Here is a 19,715-nt window from a genome sequence, read left to right on the forward strand (position 1 = left end):
GGTGCCATTGTTGTTTGGGATGTGTGAGGAAAATGACAAAATACGTCAGCATGTGCTGTCGTCATCAGCGCTTTAAGAAGCGGAGTGTTTGTTTTTTTATGTCATGTTGGGATGTTAATGATGTAATTAAGATGCCTCCTCTCTGAACTGGGCAAAATGCTTCATTACTTGGCATCAGTCATTTTTTTTTTTGTAACTGGGGGGAAATGCATTATAAATATTGAAAGCACGGCGTGGCTTCGGGACCTGAACTGTGAAAGCAAAGAAACCAGGGCGTGAGCGCGTGTGGAGCAGCGCGTACCGCTGCGATTCAGAGGCCTGGTCTGCGGGGAGCTGTGGGAAACGAGGAGAAGACCGCCCTGCCCCTCGCAGCGGGCTCTGGGGCTGCTCCGCGGTTGTGCGCGCGAGTGGAAATCTTTCCATTCCACAGGTGGTTCCTGCGCCGCGCAGGAACCCGACGATCATCCACGTCTCGGCACGGCCCCCGCCCGCGTGCGTCAGCGGGGCTCTGGAACCACCTGGCCTGCCCTGGGAGCTGCTGCGCATCCAGGAGTTTGGAAATCCAGGAAAGAAGGGATGTGGGCGGGTCTTGTTTGCTTTTTTGGCAGCAGCTCAGAAGGCCTTGCGGTTTCTCCGTGAAAGAGCGAGACCCGGGGAGAAATTGCACGTGCTGCTCGGGCCCGTCTGAGTCCGTCGACATCGTGATAATGTAATAATGATAATGTTGCTTTATCAGCCCTATACAATTTCTTGCATGAGGAATTCGTCTTTCCGCAGACCCCAGCTCGCTCTCCATGAGACACACAGACAGGGAGAGAAGCTGGGGGTCAGAGGGCAGGGTCAGCCGTTTATACGGCGCCCCTGGAGCAGCTGGGGTGAAGGGCCTTGCTCGGGGGCCCAGGGGAGGAGGATTCCCCTGCAGGCCGCGGGATTCGAACCGGCAACCTTCCAGCCAAAGAGAGAATTTCCCAGGTGGAAAGGAAACCAGGTCTTCTGCTCCCGTGCAGTTGTCACCACTGGTCTTCAAGAACAGCACACAGACTTGGGAGTCTTCCTGGAGCTCCTTCTCACAGGGGGTTTGGGGTGACAGGTGCTCTTTTTGAAGGGGTGAAATGAACGCGTTCAGCTGAGGCCCTTCCCAAGGCATCTGTGCTTTAACGCAGGTGGCCTCCAGCGAGCAGGTGCAGCTCTGTGTGCGTGCGTGGGGTTGGCTGGTGTCTGCTGTGGGGAAGAGGGGGTTAAGTGAGATGAAGCACAATTTAACTGTGGAAGAAGATGAAAGGAAGGAATGAAACTGACTCCGCTGAGGAGCCCGACTGACCAACGGGCACCAGTACCAAGCAGTACAGGAGAGAACCCACCTGCTGTCCGTTCCTGCCTCCCTCTCTCTTCAGTTCAGGGCCTACATTTGGCGTGGATATGTGTTCCAGTATGCATAAATGCTGACCGTGAAGGGGTGGCTCATATCGTTACCTTCTTAGATTAAATCTCATCGGTTATTTTCTGTGCCGTTTCGCTATGCGTTCGGAATTCCAGCTCTTCTGACATCTACCAGAGTGTCAGGCCATTATAAATAATTGAATACAATTTATACACACATTTTAGTTCTGTAAAGACAAACTTTTTTTTCCAGTTGTTGAAATTTGACGAAAGCCTGTAGCTTTCAAGCGCACTGCGATCGAGTATAGTTTAAGGTCAGCGGTAATGGACGGCGTGTTTCAGGAAGTCGTTGATCCTGTAATTTCGGCTTTTCCCCTCTTCTGGGTCCTTAATTGCCGGCTGAGATTCGCGCACGCAACGGGATTGCACTCCGCGCGAGACTGGAGACAGGCTAGCGTGTGAAAAGCGGCGCCCGAGGGAGTCGTTTCGCCCTTTTAACGCTTCAACCCGTTGACATGTTTGAAATCATTCATGTCGTGGAAAATGAGCTATGTTAGCTGTGCCTCCCTAGGGTTGAACTTGATTCTGATGTTATTTCCAATTCGTGACTCTATAAACGTGCCGAACTTTCTGTTAACACGTTCACTAACACAACCAGACATCCCATGACTGCACGTATGCACAGTGCGAAATCGTGTTAACTCGACCCCTACAAAAGAAAACAGAAATATTAATAAAATTGAAGATGCCGAGGGCCAGAAAGCACTACTGAAGTGTGAAGGCGTCAGTGTGACGAGGTGTGATTTGCTCAGCACACAATCACTCCTTTCTCTGACATTTTATGAACGGGAATGTGCCTCTTCGTCTTCAGCAGGTTAATCTACAGTCAGAACACCTGTTGTAGTGAATTAGTGTGGTCTGAAGGGCAGCACTTTGATTCAGCGGGGCCCTAACTCGTGCTGTGTCACTCCCAGTATAACCTTTAACCAGCTCAAGCTTTGAACGGTAGCTGACCACCCAGAGACTGACCAACGCTGTCTGAACCGTCCCTGGAGTTTCGTCTTTAATGGTGTTTCCACGTGTATACTTTTAAACCACAGAGCCCCTCGACATCATACAGAACACGCTCTTCATTCTTGACGCACTGTTATACAGAGATCAGCTACAGCGCGTCAAAACAACCACACACAAAAATAACAGTGCCAAGTTGCACTAAAATTATATTACTGGTTCCCGAAACGACGAGACATTAAGGACGAACTATCAAGAAGTTTCATGAGTTCAATCTCAGTTTGAAATCTTTTCATTCCCTTCCGCTTCGTACTTATTGATCCGAGTTTTCCCCCTGCTAGCGGTGTTATTTGAAAAAGCACCGACAGCCCACTTTTCCTTCTGAAATATACTTAGTTGGCCTTTCGAAATAATAATAAAACCACGAACTGCTTTGCGCGTCATTAAATGACGTCTACGACATCTCGGCATTACTCTTGGTCTAGTGGATGGCTTTGTCCACACGTGTTATTTAACGACCGGGGAAAGTAACTATCCACGAGGCGGTTCTAAGACAATACAGATTAAAAAAAAAACAAACTAAAACTATTCCGCTCAATGGATGCCGTCGCTTTCTGTCGTCACATGCATTTTTAAGCCGCAGTTTACGGCCCCATCAACGCTCCGGTCTTGAGACGCGCAGCCGCTATTGTGAAACAAGGTTGCGGAGTCTTAACAAACGTGGGCGCGGTTTCTAACTCCTCTGCCTATATATGGTCAGGTTAGGAGGCGATTCCGAAAAGCACAGGAGAGAGAGAAAATGAATGTAAAATCCGAAAACACTTCATCTACGAGGAGAAAAATGATTTTAGGATTCAAAGAATTTCACGTTCTGAAGCACTTCTTTAGCGCGACTAATCTAATGTTTTTTTGCGTGCGCGCTCACACGCAATCCTCAACTGTGTCGTTCTGTGCGCCTGGAGTTGACAGCTGTGATTTATCGAGAGAGCCTTAAAAAAAAAGTCGTGCCCCCCAACTTAAACTGTGGTTTCAATTTTCCTATTCGCAACCCCCCCCCCCCCAACCTGCTTGGTGTAGGTGGAGGGGAGAGGCTAAAGTACGGTCTCAGCTGCGTGTTTTTGCGAGCAAGTTTCGCTCCTGTCACTGAAACGCGCACTCAACTTTTTTTTCGAAGCCAGCTGAGCCTCCGCGCTTGTGAATAATTCATGAGCTAACGCGACCACGGGCAGCGCAGGAAAGTGGAGTTTACAAACTTTGGTGTCACTGCAACTAGAAAGTACTCATCCGTGTGGAAGGAGGGGGGGGGGAAGGCTGAACTTTTTTACTTAAAAAAAATAACTTTTCCCAAGACGGGGGAAGAGAGGTCGATGCGTTTCAGAAAGTATTTACGTAAATAACATAGGTATTACTTGCTCGCATAAATGATCTGAAGAAAAGACTAGATGGACTGTGTGTACAGTTAAAAAAAAAAACTTTGAGCAAAACACCGCTCAACTACAAAGCCTGTGAAGGCTGGGAAATCGCTTTAGTCGGGTTTGCGGGATTGAAAATCTTTTCTTCTCGTATTAACCTCCTGCACTCTCCGAGCGAAGAAAATGAGCAGCAATCCTCTACAGCCCTTGCCGGGACAGCAAGTGATCCACGTCGCGCAGGACCTGGACACGGATCTCGAAGCGCTGTTCAACTCGGTCATGAACCCGAAGCCCAGCTCCTGGCGGAAGAAGGTCCTGCCCGAGTCCTTCTTCAAGGAGCCGGACTCGGGGTCGCATTCCCGGCAGTCCAGTACCGACTCCGGGAGCCAGGCGCCCCGGCTGACAGTACAGCACGCCCGGTCCTACTCCTCCCCGGCCTCGTTCCGCCTGGAGACCGGCGCCAGCGCGACCCCCAGCCCGGAGCACCACGCTCATCTGCGGCAACAGTCTTTCGATGTCGCCGATGAATTACCACTGCCCCCGGGCTGGGAGATGGCGTTCACCTCCAATGGTCAGAGGTACTTTTTAAAGTAAGTGATCGTGAAGGAGGGGAGAGGAGGAGGAGGGGGGTATATATATTTTAAAATTAAACTTAAATAAGTTTGAAAAACACTTTTGAAAGGCTCTGCATGTTGACATTGTGTTGGCAGTTCTCGGTGGAGGCGAAATTGTGACCGGCTTTGTGATCATGTGCGGTTTGCGTGTGGTAATTTTTTTATTTCCACGGCGCAGAATCAAGTGTTTCAGACAGAAAATTGTATCGGTGTCGGAGACGCACCGTCGCACCACACTGCTCAGCGTATGGAGCTGTGGACACCGGCTAAGAGCTGGTTTTGCGCAAGAAGTTGTAAATAAACAAGGCACGGAAAGGCTGATTTCAGATAACTGACAACTGCGAGTACACTACACAATCTGTGGATGGTGTTGATAACCTACAATGAGTATTTCTGTCATGTCCAGCTGAAGAATACAAACTTTGAATGCTGGTGCTTCATTTAAAGCTGGGCCACCGAAGTCCAGCATCGATATCGGTGCAAAATAAATGTTTTGAACGACGTTTGCTATTCGAAAACTCCTTTTTTTCACATTTGGCGTGCACTTTCTTTTCTGCTGTACTTTGTCAGATGCGTTACTTAGCTGTGCTGGCACGGCGTTGGTGTCAGTGCAAAAGAAGAAAAAAGAGAGAGACAGGTTTATAAGGAGTCGCCTGAGCTGTGATTTACGCAGCCCTAACCGACAACGCGCCCGGAAACATGACCTGGTATCTATGATTACAAAAACGACTAAAACTGGAGAGATTAACACAGCGATTCGCTTCAACTGCGTTATGATAAGTGTCTATAAAGTAATTTAACACCCCGATTATCGAAACCCATTCTGCGTTTTTTAAATTCGCTCATTTATTTGCGGCTTCGCTGAGTAGTTTTGTAAAATACAGCGCAATACACTTTTTCTTTGCCTGGACCGGTAATCAGTGATCTAGAATGAGTCTCGCGTAAAACAGTGCCAGTTTAAGCGAGTTCATGTCTTGGGCAGAGAACAGCAGTTGCAGCACTGCCCTCAGGTGATCTTTAGAGAAACCATAAATAAGAACCGAGTTAATTCAAAGTTTACCCTCCAAAACCCGACACAGCAGCCGCCGCTGTGTATCTCGGTCGATTTGCACGAGCAGGCATTGATCACATTCATGCGTTTTGGACTTTTTTTGGTGTTGAGCAGTAAGGACTGAGGCACCCTGTCCTCTCTTAATACGCAGGGTCTGTGTAGGGAAACGCTTCAGATGCCCGCGTGTGTACATATAGTTTAAAGCTTATTTTGCAGTGTGAAATAAGTGATTTTTCTTCCTGTAATTTAGTCGTAGTTTGTAGTTTTTTGGGGGGGGGGCGCTTTTCCAGTCAGGGGTTTGAATCTCGCCTTACAATCATGTTTTTGCCCACACGAGTTCCTCCCGCGGTGTTAAAATGAAATTCCTGCGCCGTGTGGCCCCTTCACCACTAAAAGTGTCCTGTAAGAAAAAAAACTCAAGAGGGGTGGATTAAAGAAAAACTTAAAAGCCCTTCCAGGGAGGGCAGGCAGAGCCAGACAGGTGGCAAATACTGTACAGCACGGGGCTTTAATGACATTTGTGTGGAGATGAATTCTGGAAGTTGCAGGTGAGATGAGAAGCACACAGAGACGGGCAGATAACCCTGCCAAGCAGAGGAGCACCTCTGGAGCCCAGTGTGGGCGAGCCTGCCCTCCGTGGCTCTTCCCTGGGCGTCTGTTCGGTTAGGGAGAAGGAAAGAGGTGGGTTAACGTTGCTGTGGTCTCTCTCTTTCTGTTGTTTCTGCGGGCCCGATGATAGCGCAGTTGTCAGTGGGTTGCTGGTGGGCCCAGAGCCTGTCTCGGAGGCGCTCTGTCTGGCTCAGCGGGAGTCTCCTGTTGTGGGCATTTCGGCTCCAGGCTATCTGCCGGACGGGCAGAGTGGCCCCCTGTCTTTCGCAAGGCTTTCTCCCCTACTCCTCCCTCGCTCCTGGGCGCAGAAGAGGGCGAATCTCGCAGGGGGGTGCAGCCAAGGTCGTCGGTCACGTCTTCAGGCCACACGCTGGGCGGCCCTGTCTCAGGGCTCTGTCTCAGACACAGGGCACCGCTGCCGCAGGAGACGCGGCCCGGCCAACCAAAATCTTGAAGCCTGAGGGGAGCTGGTGTTCAGAAATCACAGCGCCTTTTTGACTTCACTCACCTCCCACTTACAGATAAGGAAGCGCTGCCTCCGATTAAAAAGCAGAGGTGTGGATGAAATCGTGTCGCCCCAGACTGCAGAATCCGAACATCTCCAGTCTCCGTCCCGGAGTGGTGGGAGTGAACGAGGCGTTTTGGTTTTCCCGGTCTTGAGGAAGTGGGCTGGGGGGCCGGCTGGTGGCGGACCCTGACCCGGCCTGTGGGGAGAGAGCGGTCTGGGGTCTGTCTCTACAGGTCTGGGGCTCGTTTGCTGACTGCACACATTAAAGCTTGTCGGTTCCTGTTGAAGATGCCGGGGTTGGCAGCACAAGAGACAAAGCAAAGCCAGAACACAACCCCACCCTTTAATTTAAGTATCCAGGAAAACAAAGTCTGGCTGTCTGCATAATTACTTTTTTTTTACACCAGCCAAGTGTCTCCCTGGTTGCGAGGTGTCTCGTACACTTCTGAGAGCTTGGCACGCCCTGGGTTGAGGTTAAAGATGGTGCAAGTGAGCAAGTGAAGAATAGTGATTTTAAAATCACTTTTAGGGATGGGGACACCATACTGTAAAAAGGCGCAGTCCTTCAGATGAGATGTAAAACCGAGGTCCTGACTCTTTGTGGTCAATAACAATCCCAGGGAGTTTCTCGAAAAGAGTAGGGCTGTTACCCCTGGTGTCCTGGCCAAATTTCCCCCTGGCCTTTACCAGTCATGGCCTCCTTATAATCCCCATCTCTGAACTGGCTTCATCACTCTGCTCTCCTCCCCACTGAGAGCTGGTGTGTGGGGAGGGCACTGGTGCATCATCCAGGTGGGGCTGCACACTGGTGGTGGTGGAGGGGATCCCCATTACCTGTACAGCGCTTTGAGTGGAGTGTCCAGAAAAACACTATATTAGAATTAGGAATGATTTACTATTATAACAGTTCAGCTAGTTAAGTATGTGTGTGGGTGAATCTCTTGATATGCAAAATACGTGCACAGGAATATGTTCTTTCCACTGTGTCGCTCTTGGCTCTGAGTGAGCCTGTCCCTTCTCTGGAACCTGGAACCAGTGAGCAGCTGCAACTTCCTGGAGGGCGTGCTGCGCAGGGCCTGACGCATGCGCTTGCCCTGGGTTTTGTAGCGCGGGTGTGGGTTAACCTGCACAATACGGACCCGGGGCTGTCCGGAGTGAAACAGGCAGGGCTCTCCAGCGAAAGCAAACCCCGGCTTGCAAATTCGGATACCGCGAGGGTGGGCAACATTAGCGAAGCAGACGGCGTTTCCTCTGGTGTCTACAGGCTTGATTAAAATCCCTTTTAGTGGGTGTTTGAAAGCAGACCTTCACAAAGAAAAGAGAGAAGCCAGTCCATTTTCTCGGAAAGACCGCAGAAGCATTGTTTAGGAAACAAACAACAAACAAGGTACCAATACCAAATACAAAATCTTCAATTTCCTACCATGTAGCTACCAAGAAGTTTGGCTGAGTCACTGAGCTTGGGGAGCACAGAAACAGGCTCTTCTTGAGCTTCAGTCTGAACTGCTGACTCACGACAATGTTTCCTGAACAATAACAAGCTTGGAAAGATTCCTGATGCAAAACACCAGGGCCTGCTGCTAGGACTCTGGGCTGCATCTTTCTTGAAAACAGATGGGTTTTTTTTTTCATGTCGAAGTCTGTGGCTCTGTCTGCATATGAACACCAGAAATTGGAAGTGGAAGTTTATTGAAGCAGCTCCTCCAGCTTTTTAGCAAAACTGTACGTTTCAATTAAACAAGGACAGTCAGTCCTTCTTCATTGTGAGATAGAATTGTTTTGTTTTTTTTGCTTGTTTAGCTAGAAGTATTTTTGTCATCCTGCGTTTTGTTGGGCCTGTTTCAGTGTGATTAGTGTGGCATATTTTTATCATCAAACTGAAGGGAACACGCATTCATTTGACTTGTCTAGATGAAAAGGAAAGCTTTAGTACTTGTTTGTCCTGAACAGAGAAAACTCTGAGGGGACTTGATAAAAGTAGAGGCATTAGAGGCCTTGACTACCCATTGGGTTTCTTCAGAATGAACCTGGGTCAGAGGGCACAGGTGGAAACTCCATGACAACGAGAACAGGAGGCATTTCTTTGCCCATAGGGTTTGTGGGACTTGGGAACAAGCTTCCCAGCCATGCTGGTGAAGCCGACAGCCTGGTTTCTTTCAAGAAACAGCTGCACGAGAGCCGGGGATGATTGAGCTACTACAAACCGGGAGGCCGAATGGCTGCCTCTCGCTGGAGGCCTGTCTAGTGTAACCAGGTGACGTGCTTTTATTTTGTTTGTTTTTTTTCTGTTTGGTTGGTGTTCCTCGACACCTGTTACGTTGTCACCTCAGTACGGCCGCTCACATCAAGTGGACCAGTCTGTTTCAGGTTCCCCGTGCACCTCCGCTCTGTGTTTGTGAGTGAGGTGCGCGTGGCGTGGCATGACAAGAGTGGACGCACCCGCTGCGTTTCAGATGACTGGCAGAAGACTGCGTCTGAGTAGAAACCACACACCCGGGGGGGGGGGGGGTGTTGTTCTGTACGTTTAAATAAATAGATTTGACCTCTCCTGACTTAAGTCGCTAGGAGCTGCGTGACTTGTCAGTTGGCGACCTCCAGGTCGTGACAGACGCAGCGATCTGTGTCCTACAGTGCCTTTTGCGATCCGCAGGGGCTGATTGGTTGCCCATTGGTTGGCCTGGGTGAACTGGCGCTGCCCACAAGCCAGTTCCTCATTGGCGGACTGTGGGGCGGGCATTATTCCTGTAATGTCTTGGCGTGCGCTTGAAGGCTGCAATGTGGTCAAGAAAGCCCCGCTCCCGGCGCTACCTCTGTTAGCTTTGTGCGTCGGCTGCTTGACTGAACCCCCGGTAGCACCGCTGATGGTAAAGACAGGCAAGAATGCTACCTGAAGCTGCGCTGCCGCTGCCTTTCAGCGGGGGTTGAGTAACGGCCTGTTTCATGAAGTCTTTCCACTGATAAAAAGGGGAGAGTTGGTGAAGGGGGATGTAGGATGCTTTGTTCACGCTGGCCTTTAGGTCTGGAAATTTAGTGATTGATGCGATCGCAGGAAAAGGTCAGCTTTCAGCGTTCGGCGAGCTGGAGAGCCGGAGAGGAGCTCTTTGTGCGGGGAGCTCTGGAGGGCTTGTCGAGGCACGCAGGGGCTGGGGGGGGGGGGGCGCAGCAGGATGATGGAAACGAGTAATAAAACGAGATCAATGTTTTGCGGCGCTGGCCTGCAGCTGCCTCCAGATTCCTGGGTAGGGATTCCTGCAGCGCTCTCGCCAGGCACAGCCGCGGAGCTGAGGACGGCTCCTGAGCCCAGCTCGCGGGGTCTGTGGGACACGAGCGCCAAGCATGTCATCGCGCAAAGTCGCGCATCGTGTTCAGCACCCTGGGTGTCTGTTTTTCCTAAAGTGCTGCTTTTTGGCTCCCAGCGTGTAAAGGAATTCAAGTCTGCTCTGTGCCCCACGTTGCATCTTTGTGCTTTTTGAAACCATCGTTCTCTGTATCGTCAGATACCCCCCCCCCCCCCCCCCCCCCGTCCCTGCTGTTGTCTGCAGGCTGTAGGTATGTTGTTGACCTCTCACGGTTACTGTTGCAGTCTGCGAGTGCCTGGCTGTTCTTTGTACACACCTGATTTCGCGCAGAATTTACTGCCCTGGTGAAAAGGAAGACCAGAAACAAAAAGTCGCTGTTTGTGCTGTGCTGAAAGCAGGCACGCAACTGCCCTGGTGCCAGGAACCGCGCGATCAATACACCTCTCCAGGGTCTTTGTCTACCTTGTTTGCACTCGGCTTACATTTTAATCACAATCCAGCGGCAGGTTGTTTACAGCGGAGATCATGTCAAACAATGGGATTCTCATTCGGAGGGAAGGAGTGAGAGATATTTCCTGGCGCTTCAGCAGGGATTGTTTCAGCTGTGGGCATGTGTGCTGTGTGTGCGCAGCGGGTGGGGGCATTCAAGACATTTAAGTATCTTATATCTTTTGAAATGTGACGTTACAGTGATAATTGATAAGGTTATCTTTACTTTTAGCTTCAAGCCTTTTAGGTTCCTTGGGCCTGCAGAAAATAAGAGTTCTGAAGCTCTTGGCCTTTTCCCTGCCCTGCCTGATAAGTTGAAAGTAGTGCAGTTTACAGCTGTCCAATTCTAGCTGCTGGGCTGCCGGTTTTCATTCTTACAGCCCGGTGTCAGTCAGATCATTACTGGCTTAATTGGATCAATTCAGCAGCTCCTCCCAGGTCTTCAGATGCTGCTGCTGCTGCTCTAAAAGAGCCCCGAGAAGCCCGCAGACGCAGCGCCCCCTGCAGGGCTGGACCTGGACAGCCCGGCTGCGGCCTCATGACTGACGGTTTCTTGCCGTGACTCCGGCGAAAACAGGCATCAGCCGAGCTCGAGAGGCAGCTCCAAAGAGCGGAGCGTTACAGGCTGTTGAGAGGATAATGCCGCTAGTCTAGAGGAGTGTTTCTCATCTGGCGTTCATGGACACGCCGCCGAGATTCAGGAAAGGTCGCATACAGTAAAGCAGCTCTGCGGTCAAGGCAAACTCGGATTAGCACAGAACATTATTACAGTATTATTGATAATGTGCGCAGGCTGGGGCTGAGTGGGTGACTGGGCGGGCAGGTTGTACTGTGAGAATTTTCTGTTTGTTGGAGTGTGTCTCGGGATGGAGAGGGTTGAGAAATGGCGCTCTAGTGTCCTGGCGGCCTGAACTAGCCGTTGAGAGAATCCGCGGACGTTCCTTTCGCTGTAGTGTACTCTGGAACCTTCGGGGTGTCTCCCAGACTTCTCCCTGTGGACACCCCCGCTGCCTCGGCCTGCTACAGCCCTCATTCGACAGCAGATTGAGCGGGTGTGGTGGCTACACCTCAAGAAGAGCCGCCATCTGATCCCCCAAAAATGTCTCCCCTTCAGGCGTGCTTGAGCCGGAACCCACCCCTCAGCTCAGAACTCGCAACTTTCCAGGGCCTGTCGCCTCTTCAGCTACAAGCTCTTGGAGACGTACTGCTTTGGCCTCTAACTGCAAAATAAGAATTCCCCCGGTATCTTTCAACCTGCGTGTTTATTTATGTTTTTTTTTTAAAAAAAGACACAGTTGTTGTGACGCACATGCGCGTAAAGACCCGTGTTCGAGCCTGCCAGCCCCGTAGCTGCACTGAGAGCTGTGTTTACCAGAGCGTGGTCTTGAACTCGGAGAACCACCTCTCGCCGCCCCGATGTGGGGAGGAGCGCGGCCCAGCTCCCTGGGCTGTGTGTCGGGGTGCAGCCGTGACAGATGTGTTTATCTGCACTGCAAGCCGGTTGGCTCCCGAGCCAGGAGGGGAATGTGAGCTCTTCGTCGAGTGGAAGAGCCGGCGGCGAGGCCGGCCGACTTCCTGTTTAAAGAGTGCTTAGGAAGAGCAGGAAAACCTGGTTGTTTCACTCCCTCAGCTGCGTCTTTCTCACTGGCCTCTCGTCGGCCGATCGAGGCTGTCGCAGGACAAGAGCTTCTTTGTGGCAAGAGCATGCTTAGCGCTCCGGGGCCTAGCGTGACTCTCGGACATAAATTGTATGGAAGCAATTAAACTTGAAGGAAATATCATGTGGGCTGAATTTAAACCTATGGGGTTTTATACTGAATAACGTTTGATCCGCTGTGCTGTACCGCTCCGTGTTCAGAGCCCTAGTTGGCAACTGCACAGATCTGACAGAGGACAGGCTCCTCATCTGGGAGACCTTCGTAATTACTGTTTCTAAAAACATCTCAGTGGTGCTGCGTCCCATCATCAGACTAATGCAAACGGTCTTGAGCTACGCTGTGAAGTTGCTGTGTAAAGACATTATAAAAGGTCTTGCGTGTCTTGCAAGACTAAGGAAGGCACGCACACGCAAAGTAGCACGGGACGCTAAGATCACGCCAACTGTTGACCACTTTCGTTTCTGACGCCTTTGGAAATCAGTTTTTTTCCTAAGACACGGGGCTGCAGAACAGTGCAGACCAGTCGGGCCACTGGAGTCACGATTGCAGTTCACAGTCTATTAAATCACGACTGGAGATTTTGCATAGAATTTCGTTTACATGTGTTCTAAGACTTTTTTTAAAAGAAGCATAACACTCCACTTCTTATCTACAAACCTCCCTTTTGCTCCTCTTATGGGGTCCTAATGCAGGGGGTCTTCAGAATCCCAGCCTCCGAGATTCCCAAGGGCTACGTTATGTGCCAGGCTCCACGTAAGACTGGGGAAGCTGATCGGGTGCAGACAGAACAAATTTCATCTTGACGCCCCCCTCGGTTTCGCGAGGGGAAAGAAACAGAGCACCTGAGAGGTATCAAGCACCACGAAGGGAGTGACTGCCAGCTGGGGTGTCTGGGAGTGAGACATGAGCCAGATGATGCCAGTGGAAACTCAGTGGAAGTGCATTTAAAACTGAATACGGGAGGCGTGTCTTTACGCAAAGGGTTGTGGGAGCGTGGCACAAAGTGCTAGCCATGTCGTTAAAGCGGAAAACCTGGCGTCTCTCAAGCCGGACGAGGTATTTAGCAGGGCGCAGAGAGAGGCTGCCGGTTGTGGCGGCCTGTGTCTGTGTGAACGGCCGCAGGTGAACTCTCGAGTTCTCGGGGTCGGCCTTTGGAGCTGCCCATCACCCACACAACAGCTGATGTGTTCATTTTCTCGTCCTCCCCCTAGCTCGGGCCTCCTGCTTCAGAGATATTCAATCCACAGGGCGGTTTGTTATTTATGGTGCCTGGGCACTAGACAGGGACTGCCAGACCCCAGTTGACTTTTGACCTTTGATGACCTTTTAAAAGGAGTTGCTTCAGTTGTTGTGGCCGTGGCTGAATTTAGAGTCCTGGCTCTTGTCTTCGGCCTTTTGTTCAGCGCCGGGCCTTTATTTGTCATTGGTCTCTGATGCATTCCTCTGCATTACAACTGTACTCTATTTTTAACACGTATAATATCCCAAAAAATTGGCGCTGGTGCCTTGGGATTGTTCACTGAAAGCCCTTGTGCGTGTGCAAGGGCAGCATGTTCAATGCTTACTACATCTTCCCTGCACGTAAATCAGATTTTGGCTGGAAAAGAGCTGCCCGGAGTGGCGCTTGAGTGACACCGACTCCGCTGGGCGTTATTGTTCATTTCTGAGGCAGGGCGCCCCCGACAGGAGGTGCTTTAACTCGATTTGTTTTCGGCACGTGCGTCATTCTGCACGCGCGTGCGTTTGGTGATCGACTCGCACCCGGGACCTCATGGAGGCAGAGTGCCTCATGGGAAGAGGGCTGTAACCCCTTAACAGCTTGGCCGCAGGAGAATTCCGGCCAGCGAGGTTCATGCGAATGAAGCCCGACTCTTTACATGACCCTGTCATTGCATGTCAGCAGCATTGCTTTACCAGAGTGCACCCTGACGGGTTTTTTTTTACGTTTTCACAAAAAAAAAGCATCCAGCTTTCATTTCCAGAGAAAATCCAAGCTGGACCTTCGGGTCCTGCGGCTGGTTATGTTCCACGAAGCCTGCGGTTAGGGCAGACGCCAGCCAGCACGAACCAAGCGAACGGTAAACTTTTACCCAACTCTGTGTGTCCATGTGCCTCAGCTTCCCTGCATTCCTCTGTCTGTGTTTTGCTTGGCGTGTTTCTGGAGCGTAACACGACTTATTTGTTCTTGTCCATGTATTTCTCCACTTTGCCTCCATAAATAAAACCCCAGTGCCAAAGTTTACATATGGCAGTGCGGATAGACGTTTTATGTTCAGGACCAGCATTTTCCACTTGTCTCCCCCTGGCCTGGGCGCTCTGAAGCGATGGCTGTGAGGAGGCAGTGCGCGGGTCATTTCCTGTGTTACAGGAATAATGGCTGGAGGGACAGAGCAGCCCGCCTTCTGGGCTCTGGGCTGTAAAAACAATAAACATGACTCAGAGGACTTCAAAAGGCGCCCGAAAAAAGAAAGAAACAGGATAAAGCTGTGGCTTACCTCACTGCAGAAAGAAGTTTTGTTTTCCCTTTGTTGTCATAATATCCTGTAGATTAGCGTTACCGACCAGTTTGCTACAATATTGTTTCTCAAAGCTGCAGATCGTGGTCTTGAAGTGAATAGGGATAATCAAGGGGAAACCTGTCTTAGTCTCTTCCCAGCGCAGTTTTTTTGTGGGTTGTTGTTGATTGTTTTTTTGCCTTTAGGTTGTGGGTTAAGATCTAAGGATGTGATTCTCAGAATCGAGTGCAGCTCTAGAACTTGTGTTACAGTCCCCAGTAGGTGATGACGCGGAGAATTTTGTTCAAGTTCCAGCAAACACTCTTTCTCGGGGGGACACATCTGTTAGCTTGAATAGAAAAAAACATGTTTTAAATTCATAATAACCATGTCTGTCCCCTAATCACGACTTTGTGAAAGGTGGAGAAGGCTAGGAGGGCACCTGATAGAAGTATTCACAATCCTCAAAGACCCCGACAAAGACAGCCCAGCAGAATGAACAGTGAGACACGAACCCGAAGATACCAGTGGAAACCATGTGAAATTGCATTTAAAACTGAGAACAGAAGGCACTTCTTCACACAAAGATTTGTGGGAGTGTGGCACAAAGTACCAGCCATGTTGCAACCTGGCGTCTTTCAGGCTGTGGATGAGATCTTTGCATCAGTTAGCTGCTAACAAACAGGCCTGATGGGCTGAAATGCCTCCTCTCGTCTGTAACCTTTCTTATGTTCTTTTTTTTCCCTTGTCGGAATGAATGCTTTTCTTTCACCGAAGTAACATTATGCAGAACAGCCTGTGAAGCCAGCAAAAAACTTTCCCAGTGAAATGCCCTCTGCTTCAAAACCCAGAGAATTGTTTTGTAACTCCAGAAGCCCTGACATCTGTGCTGTAGACACAATGGATGTAATTATCCTTAAAAACAAATTCCCTGTGCCTTCGCACTCCATGAGAGCTGCCAATAGTTTGCCAAGGGTTCATAACAGAGACACAAGACATGCGGACATGCACTGGGAGAAAGCTTGCTATCATGTCATAGTTTCACATGTTTTTGAAGGAGGCTGAAGAGCAGCCCCTTGTTGATTAGGCCCACGATGCCAGTGTGAAAATGTGAATATGACAATTATAGAAATACAGCCTCATGGGTCGTTTTTCTTTTTTTGTCACTTCTGTCTGTGTTATTGGTAAGTCTGAAAATATTCGTGTTAAGAATGTGTGAAATTGAATCCAAAAGCTCTTGTGCTATTTCACTATTAGCTTGAGAATGTGTAAAAAAATAACTATTCAGCTGGAACCTTTGTGTACAGCAGGACCGTCTGGATCTAGCTAGGTGGCTCCCAGTGCTGGTCCCAGCTTCATTGGAAAATTTGCCTTACGCTTCTTGTCACAGGTTTGCGATTTTGTTTCACTTACAAAGTTAAAACTCCAAACGTGTGTAAGAGCTGGGCACAGATAGTTCAGATTCATCTGACTATTATCGAGTCGGTGGAGGGTTTGATTGTGTAACTGAAGGCTCGTCTGGAACAGGCGTCAAACCGACAGGCGTGTGAGCCACCAGGACCAGGATTGGGAACCACTGCTGCAGCTCGTTGACTTCCTAGCAGCTAATTGAACCAAAGATCTAGTCCGGCCGTTTCATGAAAGAATGCAGGTTGTCAGGTTGGACAGTGTGACTGGAAATCTAATTCCACACTCCCACAACCTCTGTACACAAAAGGAGTTTGGATGTCTAAACACTCCCTTTGTGTGAAGGGGTGCCCCCTGTTGTCAGTCAAAAGTGCCTTTCTTGGTGTTCACTTGATCTCTGATTCTCGTTTCATTACTGTTCTCCTCTCCTGACATCCCTCACAGCCTTGGATGGTGGTCATCCATCTTGTCTGGGATCTGCAGGTGGCTGATGAGATCAGTCTGGGATTAACAGAGGCGGTCGCAGTTTGGGCCAGGTGTTTCCCACTAGAATGAAGGGTTCTGGCGTGTTGATCAGGTCCCTGACACACTGATGTTCTCGCCATACAGCATATACGGTTTTGAAGTTCTGAGATGAGAGAAAACTAAGACTGAGAAACCCAATATAAGACGATCCTGGTCAGTAGTTGCTCATGAGTTGGTCTTAATGTTCAGATTCCTCATGTTGGCCCTGAGGACATCATCGAAGAGCTTTTCCAACCCTCCTCTTGTGCACTAACCTTGCCAACAGCGTCTCGGCCGATGAGAGGGATCTGAGTGTTAACAGGTCGTCCCTCAGTTCTGCTTCATTCCTGGGACTCGGGAGGTGTGGTCTGCAACCGCTGAGAGTTGATCCAGAGGCCCGGTTTTGACGGCGCTGACACATCCCTGCAGATTGTAGACTTTGGTGAGACGCCAGATCAGCTTGGCCTTGTCTTCCCACCAGCTTTGCTTCATATCAGGTCTCCTGTTCAGTCGTGTTCGCTTGACGTTGCTGTGCTGATCTCGGGGAAGTCCACTGAGTTAGCTTCTACTAAAAACTGGGGACTTTCATCACTTGAATCCAGTACCGTAGTATTCATCGCTGTCGAAGACTCCAAGATGGTGGCCTGAGATACAGTATTCTCAGGGAGGTCTCACAGTATAACCAGTCCTATTGCTTCACCTCCGTTGCTAAATGCCAAAGCGTTTTGACACCTCTTTCTGAAGCCCTAACAAGAGGCACTCTGTTGTATCCGTGTATCATCACCAAAATGAGATAAGGGATGAGTATGAACGTGCAGCCTCTTACTTTTCAGGAGGGTTTCACAAAAGCAAGCAGTTGAAATCTCTTGCTTGAAGAAGAAATCCGTTGTTTGCACTGCCCTCTGGAACGCAATTGAACATTTGAAAGTGCCTGTGTGACTCATCCCAGTGTTAGTGACTCTCCATCCAGCAAGATGGCAGACCTGCAGAATAAAACACTCTTGAGCAAAAGGATGTAGGATATGTATATGAAGTATGGATATTAAGCATTGTCATGATCTGCTTAATTTTTTAATTTTGTAAAGTGTTAACATCGAAGGACACCATTGTGTGTTTCTCTAAGTGCTGTGATGGCTGTGTGGTGTAGTGTGTGTGTGTGGTGTCTCTGTGCTGTGATGGCTGTGTGGTGTAGTGTGTGTGTGTGTGTGGTGTCTCTGTCCTGTGATGGCTGTGTGGTGTAGTGTGTGTGTGTGTGGTGTCTCTGTGCTGTGATGGCTGTGTGGTGTACTGTGTGTGTGTGTGTGTGTGTGTGTGTGTGTGTGTGTGTGTGTGTGTCTCTGTCCTGTGATGGCTGTGTGGTGTAGTGTGTGTGTGTGTGGTGTCTCTGTGCTGTGATGGCTGTGTGGTGTAGTGTGTGTGTGTGGTGTCTCTGTGCTGTGATGGCTGTGTGGTGTAGTGTGTGTGTGTGGTGTCTCTGTGCTGTGATGGCTGTGTGGTGTAGTGTGTGTGTGTGGTGTCTCTGTGCTGTGATGGCTGTGTGGTGTAGTGTGTGTGTGTGTGTGTGGTGTCTCTGTGCTGTGATGGCTGTGTGGTGTAGTGTGTGTGTGTGTGGTGTCTCTGTGCTGTGATGGCTATGTGGTGTAGTGTGTGTGTGTGGTGTCTCTGTGCTGTGATGGCTGTGTGGTGTAGTGTGTGTGTGTGTAGTGTCTCTGTGCTGTGATGGCTGTGTGGTGTAGTGTGTGTGTGTGTAGTGTCTCTGTGCTGTGATGGCTGTGTGGTGTAGTGTGTCGTTGTGCTGTTGGGGAAATGGAGCCCTACAGTGTAACATGAAGCATGTGCACGTTCACTCTGCTGCTCTGTTCTATCCCAGCTCTTGCTCTCTCTCCCTGCGTCTCTCCCTCTCTCTCTCTATTCATCCCTCTGGAATGTGAGCAGTAGCTATGTGGGCGTATTGTTCACCACAAGAGAAAGGATTTATCAACCCAACTGCTTTTCTATACTGTCGGCATTTCATTCACCAGTCTAAATCAGTGCGTGTTTTAAGATAAGGAATGAAAATAGGATGCATGCTCTTTTAATTCCAGCTAGTGCTCTGGTGTAAGATATCGAACATTCGTTTCTTTTATCAGAGACAGAGGACGTGTGTGTTTGCGGCCTTGCAGTGCGTATTATACAGTACATTTATTCTGTGCTTTGTGTAGGCAGCTATACATATACACTGTGCTTCTTTTGATCTGCTAAGATGATGGATATCACACTGTAGTCCCCTTTTCTTTAAACAATTCCCTTGTGTGGTACAAGTGGATATTAAGAAATTGTATATCGGGGGGGGGAAAGTGCTGTAAGAAACTAGTTCTGAGCCACTGAATATTTACAGTTTTTAAACTGGTGGTCATCTCCTGCAGATGTCTGAACATTACTCCTGTTCGTCTGCAGTCACACCACCGAGCTGCACCGAGTCTGACGTGTTGCTGGGACGGAACTTTGGACAGATCAGGAGGACAGCGCTTTAGGACGCTGGGACACCGCAGTGCGGTCTTTGCGTTCAGTGCCGGCTTTTTATCGATGGCCCGCGTGAGAGGAAGCCTTCGCCCCCTCCCACCTGCTAAAACATTCACTCCTCTTTGAAAGCTCGCCCCTCCCTGACACAAGAGAAGGATGGCGCCCCTGTTTCAGAGAAGGAGCTTTAGGGTAAGAGTGTGGCGCTTAATCCCAAAACAACAAGCCTGCCCCCCCCCCCCCCCCAAAAAAAAATGTTAAATTTTATATTCAGTTTTTCAGTCCAACAAATAAACTGAAATAATTCATGAGCTGAGAAGAAAACCAGGCAGACGCAAAGCTGAGTCGGTGAGGGCTCTGCAGTGCGGGTGAGGGAGTGCTCTTCACCTGAGGGCGATCTTGGCTCCGGTTTTCATTTCAAGCTCCAGCCAGTGTCTCCGATGCCCGGCAGGTGTTGGAGAGCGGCCGCAGGATGGTTCGTCTTGCAGCAGAAGCGCTCGAGAACCTTTTGTCCTGATGAGGGTTACACATTAACGTACCCAATTTTTTTTTTTTGCCAAGACAAGCCCTCCGCTTGAAGAGAAAGAGGAGGAACGGTCGTCTCGCTCTGACAGAGCAGTGGAGGCCTGTCCCCAGGCGCCTGCACGAGTCCAGTGTCGGCTCAGTGGCTTTGTGTCTTATTATTAGACCTGCAACATTACACCCTGCTTCTTGGAACACTAGGGACTTAAAAGAAGATAAAAAAGAGAAGAAAATGTATATTTTTCTGTTGCCTGTGC

The 19,715-nt window shown here is 49.7% G+C and overlaps 1 protein-coding gene across 2 annotated transcripts in view; it reads left to right on the forward strand.

The window, feature by feature from the left end:
* The first annotated feature begins 3,514 nt into the window (after nucleotides 1–3,514).
* The window catches only part of wwtr1 (WW domain containing transcription regulator 1), a 47,373-nt gene continuing 31,172 nt past the window's right edge, over nucleotides 3,515–19,715 (forward strand). The window contains exon 1 of one of the 2 annotated variants that reach the window (XM_088915085.1): nucleotides 3,515–4,393. In XM_088915085.1, coding sequence (XP_088771211.1) covers nucleotides 3,987–4,393 — 407 coding nt within the window. In that variant the 5' untranslated portion in view covers nucleotides 3,515–3,986. The remainder of the gene's footprint in view (nucleotides 4,394–19,715) is intronic. The other variant, XM_088915086.1, reaches the window with a different exon arrangement.

The sequence above is a fragment of the Atractosteus spatula genome, chromosome 4 (assembly GCF_055471065.1).
Source record: "Atractosteus spatula isolate fAtrSpa1 chromosome 4, fAtrSpa1.hap1, whole genome shotgun sequence".
Classification (NCBI taxonomy): domain Eukaryota; kingdom Metazoa; phylum Chordata; class Actinopteri; order Semionotiformes; family Lepisosteidae; genus Atractosteus; species Atractosteus spatula.